The sequence below is a fragment of the Triturus cristatus genome, chromosome 12 (assembly GCF_964204655.1).
Source record: "Triturus cristatus chromosome 12, aTriCri1.1, whole genome shotgun sequence".
Taxonomy (NCBI): domain Eukaryota; kingdom Metazoa; phylum Chordata; class Amphibia; order Caudata; family Salamandridae; genus Triturus; species Triturus cristatus.
In genome coordinates, this window is record NC_140595.1 from 32,637,760 (window position 1) to 32,652,301 (window position 14,542).

At 51.4% G+C, this 14,542-nt stretch overlaps 1 protein-coding gene across 13 annotated transcripts in view; it reads left to right on the forward strand.

Annotated features, from left to right (window-relative positions):
- Nucleotides 1-14,542, forward strand: part of LOC146772312 (unconventional myosin-IXb-like) — a 373,359-nt gene that overhangs the window by 243,122 nt on the left and 115,695 nt on the right. For all 13 annotated transcript variants that reach the window (XM_085638103.1, XM_085638105.1, XM_085638104.1 and 10 more), the window contains 2 exons: nucleotides 9,486-10,469; nucleotides 11,007-11,073. In XM_085638103.1, coding sequence (XP_085494229.1) covers nucleotides 9,486-10,469; nucleotides 11,007-11,073 — 1,051 coding nt within the window. The remainder of the gene's footprint in view (nucleotides 1-9,485; nucleotides 10,470-11,006; nucleotides 11,074-14,542) is intronic.

Sequence of the window (14,542 nt, forward strand, 5' to 3'; positions counted from 1 at the left end):
GAGCGGCGTCGGAGCGGCGCGGCCCGGCGCCGCGTCCGACGCCGATGGGTGGCAATCTCTTCTTTCGCCCGGCTCCGATCATTCCACCTGTCTACCAGGAATCGGATGACGGTGATGACTGGGAGGGGTCTGAAGACCCTCTGGCCCTGCAGGCCAACTTATCACAGGACTGGGCAGATGAGCTGGGGATGCCAGTGGTCTGGACACCTCCCTGGACACTGGCTTCATCTCTCCTCCGACTGTGGCTTCGGAGGACGGTGCTGCATTTTCCGTGGTGCTGCGCAAGGCGGCCGAAGCCCTTGGGCTGGAGCTGCCTGCTGTGGCCGTGAGGACTAACCTCCTCACAGAAGTGCTTCAACAGACCGCAAGCTCCTCTGAGCCTCTGCTGCAGTTTGAGGCACTAGTGGACGTTCTGAAGGGCACCTGGTCCAAGCCCTCCACAGTACCTCCTGTGGATCGGAACGTGGCCCGGCTCCACTGCCCTGCACTGGGCGACCCCAGCTTTCTGTCCCAACACCCCACGCACGAGAACCTGGTTATCCAGGCCTCTACTTCCCAGTCCTCCTTCTCGTCCGCTCCCCCGGATCGGGAATCCAAGAGGCTTGAACAGTTTGGTAAGAAGCTGTTCTCTCCCCTTAGTCTGGGTCTGCGATCCTTGAACACTGCTTGCCTCTTGGACCGTTACTCTCACTCTGTGGGATATGGTGGAGAATGTGCTGCCCCAGTGTGTGGAGGAGGCCCGGACACGGCTCGCCCAGGCTCTTGCCGACGGGCGGGATGCAGCGCGGCATGCTATCAGATGTAGACTAGACACAAAGGACTCGCTGGGTAGGGCGATGTCAACCTCTGTGGCGCTCCGCCGCCATGCCTGGCTGCGGTCCACGTTTTTCTCAGGGGGATGTCCAGAGCACCCTCATGAATATGCCCTTTGATGGCAGTCGCCTTTTTGGCAAAAAGGTGGATACTGCGCTGGCGCGCTTCAAGGACTCCCGGGCTACGGCCAAGTCCTTGGGCCTCTCGGCCACAAACTTCCGCTTTTCGTCCCTTTCGTGGCCAAGGAAGGGGCGCCCCCTCACGTCCACCTAGCCACCGGCCTCGGACCCAGACCCAACCTGCACGCGGTCGCGGACGTGGATTCCGCCGAGGCGGTACTGGGGGGACAACGTGCTGGTCAGTCCACATCCACCCCGGCAAAATCCACCTCAAAGCCCACCTAGTCCGTGCTTTCAGGCCCATTCCACGCCAGTGGGAGGCAGAGTTCGCCATCACCTGCTCCACTGGCGTTCCATCACGTCGGACAGGTGGGTGCTGCAAATCGTCCGAAGGGGCTACTCCCTCCCCTTCGAGACGACCCCTCCAGCCATGCCACTGCAGTACCACCGTATGTCGGGGGATCACTTGAATCTTCTGCGGGAGGAAGTTACGGCCCTCTTGGCCAAAGGGGCCATCGAGCACGTTCCTGGTCCAGAAGTAGGTTGTGGTTGCTATTCCCACTACTTCCTGTTTCCCAAGAAGGGCAAAGGGGGCCTACGCCCTATCTTGGACCTCAGGAGTGTCAACGTCTTCCTCCGGAAGGAGAGGTTCAAGATGCTCACCTTGGCTCAGGTTTGGCTGCTCTGGACCCAGGAGACTGGATGGTAGCGTTGGACTTGCAGGATGCTTATTTTCACATCCCCATCCTGCCGGCCCACCGGCGTTACCTGCGGTTCACGGTGGGTCAGGAGCATTTTCAGTTTACTGAGCTCCCCTTCGGCCTCACCAGTGCCCCTCGGGTGTTCACGAAAGTGATGCCGGTGGTCGCAGCTCATCTGCGCAGATCAGGGGTTCCAGTCTTCCCCTATCTCGACGACTGGCTGTTAAAGGCGGGCTCGCCCCAGCAAGTCGTCTCCCACCTCCAGACTACAGCCGACCTCCTGCATTTGCTGAGGTTCTCCATCAGTGTGCCGAAGTCGCATCGGAGTCCCTCCCAGAAGCTCCTCTTCATCGGAGCGGTTCTGGATTCGGCGCAGTTCCGGGCTTATCCTCCGGAGCAGCGGGTCTGGGATATTCAGGGTCCGATTCCCATCTTTCAGCCTCTATCCCGGGTTTCGGTCAGGTTGGTGCTGCGGCTTCTGGGTCTGATGGCCTCCTGCATCCTGCTAGCGCATCACGCCAGGTGGCGAATGCGGGCTCTGCAGTGGGACCTGAAGTTTCAGTGGGCCCAGCATCAGGGCAACCTGTCCGACCATGTCTTGATCTCGGAGGGCACTGCAAAGCAGTTGCAGTGGTGGCTTACGGACCGCGATTGGGTCAGCGGCAGATCCATCTCCCTACCCCAACCGGAGCACGTAGTAGTGACGGATGCGTCCCTCATGGGATGGGGGGGGGGCACATGGGGGAGGCGGAGATCAGAGGACTCTGGTCTCCAGCGGAGTCTCGGCTCCATATCAACCTTTTGGAGCTGAGAGCGATCCGACTTGCACTGAAGGCATTCCTTCCCGTTGTCCGGGGAAGTGTGGTGCAGGTGTTCACGGACAACACCACCGCCATGTGATATTGCAACGAACCGGGCGGGGTGGGGTCGTGGACCCTTTGTCAGGAGGCTCTGCGCCTCTGGACATGGCTGGCACATCAGGGCGTCACCCTGGTGGTTCAACATCTGGCGGGCTCTCTGAACGCCAGAGCAGACGAACTCAGCCGCTGGTGCATGATGGATCACGAGTGGCGTCTCAACTCTGACGTGGCGCAAGGCCTCTTTCGGCAGTGGGGAGAGCCTTGGTTAGATCTATTCGCCACCGAAGAGAACGCGCAATGTCAGTAGTTCTGCGCGTTGGAGTTTCCAAGGCAGCACTCGCTCGGGGACGCCTTTCGTCGCGAGTGGAGTTGTGGTCTGTTGTACGCCTTTCCGCCTATACCACTTCTGCCCAGAGTGCTGAAGAAGATCAGGTGCGACCGGGCCAAAGTCATCTTGGTGGCTCTGGATTGGGCACGAAGGTACTGGTATCCCGAGCTACTCAGTCTGTCGATCGATCCCCCGATATGCCTGCCTCTTCAGGAGGACCTTCTGTCACAGCAGCAGGGGACGGTCCTCCACCCGAACCTGTCCAGTCTCCACCTCCATGCGTGGAAATTGAGCGGCGACAGTTGACTTGCCTCCTGAAGTCTGTGATGTTATTCTGGCAGCCAGGCATCCCTCCAAACAAATTTGGGGCATGGTGCACAGCAAAGGCTGTGGATCCCCTTTCCTCCCCTCTTTCTGAGGTTCTTCTCTTTCTTCTTTGGCCCAGCAGGGCTCTGCTCTGGGCACTCTTAAAGGTTATCTTGCGGCTATTTCTGCCTTCTTACGGCTTCCTGATCAGCCTTCTCTTTTCAAATCCCCTGTTGTTTCTCGTTTCTTCAAAATAATAATGGGGCTTGTAGAGCGCAACAGCTACCCCAAACAGGGGTGTCCCGGCGCTAACAGTAGAGGGAGCTAGGAGGCATGTAAAGGTGAAAAAGAAAAGGCCGGATTCCAGGAGACCAGATTAAGCTGAGTCAAAGAGCCACGTTTTCAGACCTTTCCGAAAGCAGGATTCTGAAGTTGCCCTACGTAGATGTAAATGTAAATGTGTATGTGCTTATATAGCGCCGAATCACCCCTGGGGGTATCTCCGCGCTGTACTCATACCGCTGTAGGAACCCTTCCTGGCTATCCGTGTGAAGTGTCCACTCCTGGGCACCCCCATGGTGAAGCCAGGCATCCCAGCGCTGTTGGGGCCATTGTGGAGACTAAGCAAGCTATTGCCCAGAGTTGCAGCGTGGGACCCATGATTAGAATAGGCACTGATGCGAGAATATCAGGTCCGAGGAATTTATAGCCCGAGACCCTGCCGCGTCGGGAATCGAACCCTGGTCCCGGACCAGTGCTCTGCATCGAGGTCTGCCACTCTAACCATTGAGCCACACTTCTCCACCAGATAGTTGGGCAGGTGGTTCCAGAGGGAGGTTGTATTGACCGTGAAGGATCTACCCCCTCGTCGTGATTTTCTAAACCGATATGGGTGAAGTAGGTTGAGTGAGCTAGAACGTAGCGACCGCTCCTGCTTGTAGGGACATAATCTGTCCTTCAGATAGCGTGGGCAATTTCCATGCAAGGCCCTGTAAGCCAGAGTCAGGGCCTTAAAGATAATTCTTTTACCCACCGGTAGCCAGTGTAGCCTACGGAGGTGCGGAGAGACATGGTGCCGGAAAGGAATGCGCCGAACCAGTCTCGCAGCCGCATTCTGAATCAGCTGCAGGCGCTGGATGGCATATTTGGGGAGGCCCAAGTAAAGGCCATTAGCATAGTCCAGTCTGGATGTGACTGTAGCATGGACAACAGTTTTCCTACAATCTTCTGGGAGCAGGTGCAAAATTTTCCGTAAGTTTTTTAAATATCTAAAACAGGTAGCAGAAACCTGCTGAATTTGAGCCAGAAGAGAGAGATCCGGATCCCATCTTACGCCCAGGTTACGAATATAGTTGGCAGGGGAGGGAGGCGGGCCCATCTCCTCCGGCCACCATAAGTCTGCCTCAGGGATAAGGTTCGTACCGAAAAACATAACTTCGGTCTTTCCTGCGTTAAGCTTTAATTTGTTGGAGTTCATCCAGATGGCTATATCACGCAGGCAGCATTTTAAAATTTTTGAAGGCCTCAGCGGACTGCTCTTTAAAGGAAAAAAACAGCTGGGTGTCGTCTGCGTAAGAAATCGCCTTCACACCCCAGTTGTTGATTAAAGAAAAGAGCGGGGCCAGATAGAGATTAAAAAGTAGTGGGCTCAAGGCCGAGCCCTGGGGGACTCCGCACCACAGCGGGAGAGGTGCCGACTCAAAAGGCCTGAGGGAGACCTTCTGTGTACGACCATACAGGAAAGAAGAAACCCAGGCCAGCGCCTCTCCATCAAAACCTGCACCCTGTAATCTCTTGACCATAATGGAGTGGTCCACCGTATCAAAGGCCGCTGACAGATCCAGGAGCACCAATACGGAGGAGGCTCCTGAATCCAATGACCATCTTATTGATTCGGCTACTTCAAGGAGGGCCGTCTCCGTGCTGAAACCTGCCCTGAAGCCTGATTGTGTTTCGTGTAGAGCTCCGCTTTGCTCAATAAAAGTGGACATTTGCCGCTGAACTAATTTTTCAAGTATTTTGCCCGGAGCAGGGAGAAGGGAGATGGGTCTTAAGTTGCCAAGATCATCCGGGTCCCCGTTGGGTTTCTTTTTTAAGGGAAGAAGTGTGGCATGTTTCCAAAGATCGGGGAAAGTCCCTGAGGACAGCGAGGAATTCCATAGCTGGAGAAATGTTTCAGCAAGAGGGGCCGAGATGCTTTTCCATAATGTGGGCAGGCATGAGTCATCAGGAGCACCTAAATGGCAGTTCTGAATCGTTACTAGAGCTTCCTTAGGAGTTATAGGCAAAAAACGGCTAAAGGTAGGAGTCATAAGCTTGGAGCGGGGGGGAGTCTGATTTAACTGTTGATGACTGTGGAACAAAAGAATCATACACCTTTAAAATTTTATTGTCAAAGTGGTGGGCGATAGAGTTACAGAGTATAGGAGAGGGAGATAGTTTGGACTCTAATGCCGTGGGGTTGAAAAAAGACTTCACCACCTTAAACAACTCGGTGCCTGAATGGTCAGCATTCAGAATCCGGGTTGTGAAGTAGTCTCTCTTTGCTATTTTAATGTCCTTATGAAAAGCTTTTAAGGCCTTTTTGTATGAAGTCTTAGCTTGGTCATCATAGCTAGCTCGCCACGCTCGTTCGAGCTTCTTGCATTCACGCTTGGATATTTTCAGGGAAGGTGAGAACCAGGGGGCCGAGGGAGATGGTCTTGTAGATTTAACAATTCTAGCCGGTGCTGCGGAGTCCACTGCCGTTGCAATCCAATTGTGGACAGAAATAGCATCGGTATTTGGATCTGAAATCAGGCTAGGAAGGGTGGCCTGGAGGGTGTCGCATAAATCTGCCACGTTTAGATTTTTCAAATTTCTCTTAGTAATAAAATGGGGGCCTTCAGTTTGTTTGGGAGCCGGCAGAGGAAAAGTAAGGGGGATCAGGTAATGATCGGACCAGGTTAAAGGGGAGGGAGGCGCAATAGCAACCTCAACAAGAGTGGTGAAAACAAGATCCAGTGTATTGCCGGCTGTGTGTGTGGGAGCAGACACCAGTTGGAAAGGGTTGGCGCCCTCTAAGGAGGATACCAAATGACTGGCTTGTGAACAGCTAGCATCATCCACATGTAGGTTAAAATTACCTAACACCATGAAGTTAGTGTATTTAACGGACAGTTGAACAATAAGGCTGCATAAATTCTGGAGGGCCGTCACCGAGCAGTCTGGGGGTCTGTAGATAAGGGTGCCTGCCAGTGAAAAAGAGGGATTAAAGTGAATGCAAAAGAACAGACCTTCAATGCCGTCCTCGAACGATGGAGAGGAGGACACCATATTCCAAGTGTCTCTCAAGATGATGGCCACACCACCCCCCCCTCTTGCCCCCCTCGCGATTAGCGTGGCACATCTTAAAGCCAGGTGGGATTGCAAGAGCGATGGATGTCGTTGTGTCCAGGGTGAGCCAGGTCTCAGTAAGAAACATGGCGTCCCAGGAGCCGTCGCTTAAAAGGGACCAAATATCCGTGGCGTGCTTGACCAATGATCTGCAGTTTAAGAGGTACGCATTGAAGTAGGTCTGAGATTGCTTCCGCTGACTCCGATTGCAAAGAGGTAAATAACCACATGTCTTACAGCACGGAGGGTCTGGGCCTTTAGCGAAATCAAGCCGTTGCGTACTGGTGCAGGGAGGGCAGCGAAGAGTTAGCAATGCCTCCCGCGACCAGAGCAATGATTGGGACTGGAGGGTACTAACAGTATGGCCAGCACCGGTCGCGGTCTGGGCGCGGACGGGCGCAGACGGGCTTGCCTTTGGCGCGCCTTTGGCGCGCCGGCGGCGCGCACGCTGCGCGGCCGGTATGGCATCGCCCTAAAGTACCCCGTGACCGGAACTGAGGTCATGAGTGGGTGGGGTCGCAGGGCGTCCCTCCGTACAATCGGCACTTAATTGCCGCGACGGACCGGGGACTGCGACCTAGCAGCTAAGGTACACCTCTATACGGTAGGTGGAGCAAATACAAAAGTGAGCACAGATAAAAATTGCATGTGTTGCCAGCGTTGAAATTAAAAAGGACTTAATTCCCAGTTTAAAAACAGTGCGTCAGGCGAACAAAGGTGCAAAATAACAATGTGCAAAATTTCAAAGGCATTACTCGCATGTTTCCTTCTGTCCCTTTCGTATGCCTCAGTGGGATTTGAACCTGGTCTTGACATATCTAATGTGCGCTCCCTTTGAGCCTCTTCATAATTGCCCCCTTCGGCTTCTGATTCTTAAGACTGCTTTCTTGGTAGCCATCACCTCGGCTAGGCGGGTGAGTGAGCTCCAGGCTCTATCTTCTAAGCCTCCCTTTCTTTCTGTTCATCCGGACTCGTCCTTCCTTCCTTTCTTCCGAAAGTGGTGACTGCCTTTCACATCGGGCAGTCTGTCACGTTGCCCACCTTCTTAACACCTCCACATCCTTCGAAGGAGAAAGAGAGGCTCCACCGTGTGGACCCAAAACGGACGCTGTCCTTTTATTTGGACCGCACCAAACAGTTCCGGGTGGATGATCAACTCTTTGTTGGCTACGTGGGTGCTAAGAAGGGGAGGGCGGTGCACAAACGGACTATCTCCCGGTGGGTCGTTTTGTGTATCAAGGCATGCTACTCCTTGGCTAAAAAGGAGCCTCCTGTAGGGCTGAGAGCCCATTCTACTCGGGCCACTGCGGCTTCCACTGCACTGGGACGGGGAGTCCCCTTGCAGGACATCTGTCCGGCGGCAACGTGGGCATCGCTGCACACGTTTGCTAAGCATTATTGCCTGGACAGCCAAGTCCGGAGAGACGGCTTCTTTGGCCGTTCTGTTCTCCAGAACTTTCTGGTGTGATCTTGGTTTGCAGACCCACCACCGGGGTTGGTATTGCTGGGGTATTAATTCTAAGGTGAGGAATCTAACCAACGTGTTTCTTTCAGATGAACAAGTTACTTACCTTCGTTAACGATGTATCTGTAAGAAACATTAGTTAGATTCCTCACTGACCCACCCATCCTCCCCGTCTGCGAACCGAAATCTAGGGTTAAGGTTATCCTTTTCAGGGCCCGAGATTTTTTTGCACCAGTGTCGGTCTCTTGCATGGCTCTGCATTACTGGCGTGGAAAGCTGTGTACAAGAACTGACGTCAGTGCGCGAGGGCGGCGTCTAAGTACTCCGACGTCATTCCGGCACCCGACGACGTACACGGAGCCGCAGAAGACGCCTAGCGACGCGCAAGGGTATTGCTGACGAAAAATCTTTCCGGATCCAGCCTGACGCCTGGGGATATTCTAAGGTGAGGAATCTAACTAATGTTTCTTACAGATACATCGTTACCGAAGGTAAGTAACTTGTTCGTTGTGGCTGCTTACTATAAGGGGCATTATGTGCTCTGTTTGCTTGTTAAGGAACAGGGATCTCAGTGCCGACATGCTGCAAATTCAGATGCTGAGAGGAACGTCTGCTGTCACAGGCAGGTCACTGTCCCGTCATTGACTTTAGTGCGCCATTACTGCCCCATTCATAGCATGGTGGTGGGGGGTACGTCACTGCTCACGGCCCCACTCCGCTGTGAAGGATTAGTGAATCTTTTGCTACACAAATGTATCTCGCAGCAGAACGGAAAGTTCTGCACAGCAAGCTCCCATGATCCCTGCTGCTGACATCACTCATCTGAACAATTCATGTGTTTAAATCCTTATTTATATTCTTGAGATATTTGAATACCTCTATCAAGGGGTGTTCCGGAAGTTCTCCCCAATACCATTAGCAAAGCAAATGGCTTTAACTTAATCAAAGGCGAGACCTATTACATTTTCAATGCTTGTTAACATCTTGCAAATCAGAGTTCTGTTGTCACTGGGTTTAAAAAGTATCCTACAACTCAGAGCTTGTAAATTGTAGACTAGTTTATCGTGGCACCTAGTGAATGTTCACCATAGCCTTACTTTAGTTTTAAAGAAGTGTGGGTCTGGACTTGGGGAGCAGGTCCTCCGATTGTGAAACAGGAAAACATACTCAATATGGAAGCCACACCATGAAATATAGTGATGCCCGCCAACGGGTGCAAGTTATTTTCACTCCTTTTGTCAAACCTCTTTGGGTCTTAACTTTGGTAATTGAAGGCCAGGTAAGTGGCAAAGATCAACACAAATGATGCTATAGTGAGTGCAACATTGATAAATGCCTTTGTTTGAAGTGTAGAGGTTGTTCCTCACCGAAGAGGGTGTTGCAGCAAGTTGGACATTTTGCTGCATTTGGGGTGAAAATGATGATTACGAGCGATCGGTGTTCAAGCAAAAGGTTGTGTTTTCCCAGCCTGGCATAAAATTGGAAAAAACATGATTTTATGATTGTTTTTCTCAACAGGTTTCATCAAATGAAGCAGGAAATGGAAAGGAAATTGCAAGAAGCCAAAGAGAGGGAGCAGGAGTTGTTGCAGGCAAAGAAGAGAGAGGAAGAACAGAAACAGGCAGCTCTGAATGGAGTTCCTAAGGTGGACAAAGCAGAGTCGTCAAAACCGAGTGAAGTCTCAATGAGAGAGGAGGAATCTGGTAGGGGTGGTGAGGAAAACCAGGATCTCGACATTTCGAAGAAGCCTGTATTGGTCACTATGAAGAGCATTCCGGATGTTAATAAAAGGTCAGTCAGCCTTCGCGAAAAGCGAGAATATCGTAGGCAGATAGGGCTGGAACATAACAAATTGCAGAGCAAGATCTCTGCGATTTCACAGGACGAGCCCTTAACCCCAACTGGCGGGGAACTGAATGGTGGTATAGAGAACGAGAGCGAGATAAAGTTGCCAGTTCAAGAGTCAAATAAAAACCTGAAAGAAGAGTTGAATAAAGTGTCAACAAATGATACTGTGGCAGAGAAAAAGGTATCGTTGGACAAGGGTAATGCCAAAGAAGTAAGTAGTGTAGATAAGACACATCGTAAAAATATATCTGATTCAAAGGTTTATGTGGCAGATATGCATGACATTAATGCCAGCAGCCAACAAGTGGAACCGAAGCAAACGATGGACAAGCAGGATGGTAACATCACCAGCAGACCATCAAGCCTCCCGCTAAACCTTAACAATAACTTTACTCCTGTGACCAGCAGTACAGGAAAGCCACAGGATGTTCCTGGGGATAGAACGAAGGCTGATCCAATCAAAGCTGTCCCCAAAGCACCAGACAGTCCTACCGGGAGTCCCATCCAGAGGTACCATGACCAGGATGCACTCAAGAAAAAAGGAGGAAATTGGAAAGGAAAGAGGCAGCCTGACACGGGGTCCGGTGATACAGTCAAGGAGAAAGTTAGCGAGAAGCTTCCTACTATAGACACTCCACGGGGGAGAACACCAGAGTAAGCCCTGGATTCATTTTTTTATACATTCACTTTTGTTCATCCCATCCCACACTTCTTATTCTCTTTTCCATCTTCCTTCATTCATTGCACTCTTGTCTCCTTGTTTGTGCTAGCCCTTAGCGGTTTTCTTTCCCTTTCTTCATTCCTTCTACCTTCATTCATGTTTTCCTTCCTTTTCCTCTCCTCCATTGTTCCTTCCATTTGACATTCTTCCCCTATTTTATTCACCTCTCCTCTGCTGCATGCGTTTGTATAAGTAAATTCTGTGGTAACCCAGTGAGCCTTGAATGAACTGTTTGCATCTACTGCACACAGCCAGAACTATAAAACTTCTTTTAAGATGGCGATCAGCACGAGGAGAAGTGAGCCAGTTTAATTGAACAATGTCCTTATTTCAAGGACTGTAGCATGGAATTCATGTTCTCCTTGCTGGATATTGCTGGTAGATTCATTGAAACTTGGCATGAGGCAGAATAAACTTTCTTGTTTCTATACCTCTGAATTCAAGTCTCTGGTCTCTTTGTGTTGGTGTAGGAAGAAGACCATAGCCTCTCTGGCGGATGATGTTCCTGCTGCCCCTAATGTTCCACCCGTAACTCAGGTACTTCTACACCTTTTTTAATCATTGATCCATCCAACCTTTCCGGGGAACCCTTGAAGAGTTCCAAAATACTCTAACCAGGCACAGACACTGCTCTAGATGAGAGACTGTGTAGAAGTCTTTGTTGTTAAAACATCAGTACTCAGCTGTTGAAATAAATATCTTCGTAGTGATGGGTGGGGAGTAAATTGGTTTCTTAGTGATGATGATACCTTTTAATTGTCCAATACAAGCAATGCACATATGTTGCAAACACCCTTTTGAGAAGAGATTGATTTGAGGAAGCAAACCGCTTTTACCTCAGCAGGACAATATTTTTATGTGCAGATTTTAATAGATGATCCCGCACTCCAAAAGTTAATATTTTCAACGCACGTCGGACATAGTTTGATCTTTCCTTGGAATGCTCCTATCTTTGCTGTGTTTGAGGTACTATTGAGAAGGCTAACCCTTCTTGTACAGCAGAAGTGACACACATATACTCTCCTTAAATTGAGAACTATTTTATTATGTATGATCCTCTAGACTTTGATGCTTCTCTGAAGTCTTTAATCATATCTGCATAGGTAGAAATTTTAAGAATGTCGGCTAAACACTAAAACCCAAACTGCCACCTCCTGGAAACTATTGAGTGTCGGTCTATGGGTGATGGATAGGTGTGGTGGTGTTATCTGGAGAATGGCATTGGTTGCTCTCACTTTACTTGGATCCTTCAGCACCTCCCAGGTTTGATCAAAGGGTGTTATGCCATTGCATCCCTCAGTTATGTAAGAGGTTTAATCACTGCCCATGTTTCCTGTTGAGTTCCTACTCTAACGCTGTCAGCTTTTCTAGAAGTTATAAAATGTCATGCCTAAAAATGTGACAGCCGTTCAATATTTGTGTTCGAGGCATGTGGGCTGCTGAATTCATATCTGTGCATAGATCGCCGCCTAGTGTTGGGTCCGGATGATTGCACATTGTTGTCCTGGAAGAGTCTTCGAAGTATCCTGAGATGGGTGACTCCTCCCCTGGACCACAGTGCGCATGGGCACCCTCTCCATCCCCAGATTGTTTTTTCCGCCATTGGGTTCGGATGCAACTATCTTAGCTCAACTTCGGAATACTTAGTTTTAGGCCAAAAGGCCTATAGTTTTCGTCGGTACAGTTACCGTTCGGTGTCGACTACTAGTTCTAGTGCTCCACACCCTCTTCCAACTTCCGGACCGAATTGGTCCAAACTTCGACGCTCGATCGACGATGGAATCGAGGACTCCGTTCAAGAGGTGTCCGTTGTGCCACGCCAAGTACCCTCATATCGACGTCCACCCAGTCTGTAATAAATGTCTCTCGCCGGATCACGACGAATCGAAATGCATGGCCTGCGCGCGGTTCCGATCCAAGAAAACTCTACGGAACCGACGGGCAGCGAGGCTCGAGGCGCAGCAGGCAACGCCCGCACCCACCAATATATTCAGCACCGAAGACGAGGACGCCGAGAGCGTGGAAGAAATAGTCTCTAGCCCCGCTTCAGAGCATGGTTCCCAATCGGACGACGATGACGAAGGGCTCTTTCGACGTGAAGAAGCCGTCGACGAGGTAGGGGACTTCGACGAAGCCTATGGGGCCGAAGAAGACGGCTCTCCCGAGGAGCTAGGCCAATCCGTCGAAACGGAGGCCGAAACTGTACATCGTCGTCAGGCTCCGGTCGAGGGATCGCCTTCGGGCCTTACCCAAGACCTAATACATGGTTCCTCGGCCCCGCCTTCCGGCCCGGCATCGAACACTATGCAAGAGCCACTATTACCAAAGACGACCGGGTTGTTAAACCCAAACACATCCATCGCTCCAGTCCCTTCAAAATCGAAAGTGAAACTGGTGGTGGTCGGATCAAAGGCGTCGAAACAATCCACTGCCCCGGCGCCGACGCCGAAAAAAGTCGTCGGCTCCGTACGCGTACAGAGAGACTTCGGCGCCGAGCTCACCGCAGCAGACGCGGTAGACGCACAGAAGAAGCGTGCCCTCGGGCACCACAAGGCACCGACACCTTCGGCGCCGACACCGAAGCCCGTAACCTCCGCAGTCAATATGGCCGCCTCGGCTACGTCGACGCCTAAAGCACCAATGCCGAATAAGTCCTCGACTACGTCGACTATCGATGCATCCCTTCAGACCAGTGACCCCCTTCCAACAAAAAAATCCGGGTCGGCCTCGACGCCTACTACCAAGATGCCCACCAAACCACCATCTCAGTTTGCTGTGCAGCAGGTCTCTGCATCTCTACAACGCATCCGTGACCGGGTAGCCCTCCACTCTACCTCGGGTACCGACACTACCTCACCCTGTAGAGTGCACTCGGAGCCCACCAACATTACATTTGGGCTGCCACCGACATCGGCACCGAAACTATTTCAGATTCGGACACGTGTCCTACACACACAGTCCACCACCACTGGCCTAACAGAACAAGATTCTTCGGGCCGCAATTTATCGACGCCGACACTGGCAGGTTAATGCTCCACAAGCGCAAAATAACGCCAGTCAGGGAAGAAGTTCCATACAAAATTCCTCTTAAACGCAAGCTACCGGCGGAGCAGGAACCAGTGCTACAAGAACACTTCCATCCCCTCCAACTGGATCCGCAGTCCTTTTCTCCTACCCATTCTGAATCGGACCCGATGCAGGAATATGGTGGGGACGATACCATCTACCCCGGGGACGCAGATCCCGATGAACCACAAGACCCTGATCAGGCATGGGATGACCCCACAGACCAAAGTATCGCGCAACATACTCGGGATGCGCAACTCTACAACATTAAAACATCTCCTACAGAGGACACGGCCGCATTTAATGCCCTTATCGAACGGGCTGCTGCTCATCATGGGGTAGAACTACATTCGGACGCCATTGAGGAGGACTTCCTGCTTGACACTTTCGCATCTTCAGAAAGGACTGTCAAGACTCTGCCCATGCTTAAAGGGGTTCTGAAACCTGCCAAAGACCTTTTCAAGGACACCACAAGAGCCCGGGTGTTAAACCCCAGGATTGAAAAGAAATATAAGCCTGCACCTGGTGACCCTAAATACATTAGGGGTCAGTTGCCATTAGACTCTATGGTGGTTGCCAACGCTCGCAAAAGAGCCCACTCACAGACGATTGGTGATGCTCCTCCCCCAGACAAAGAGTCAAAGGTCCTTTAAACATCGGGCAAACGTATTGCAGCGCAAGCAGCGAATATCCTGCGCATTGCCAATACACAGGCACTCCTGGCACGTTATGACAGGTCACATTATGACACGCTGGAGTCACTGCTCCAACATCTACCAGAGGAGTATAAAGAGTCAGCGGAACTCCTCATTAGAGAAGGACAACTCCTCACTAATGCATCCATAAAATGCGCCCTAGACGCAGCTGACACAGCCGCCAGGGCAATAAACACAAGTGTCATGCTGCGACGCCATGCCTGGTTACGCATCTCAGGCTTCAA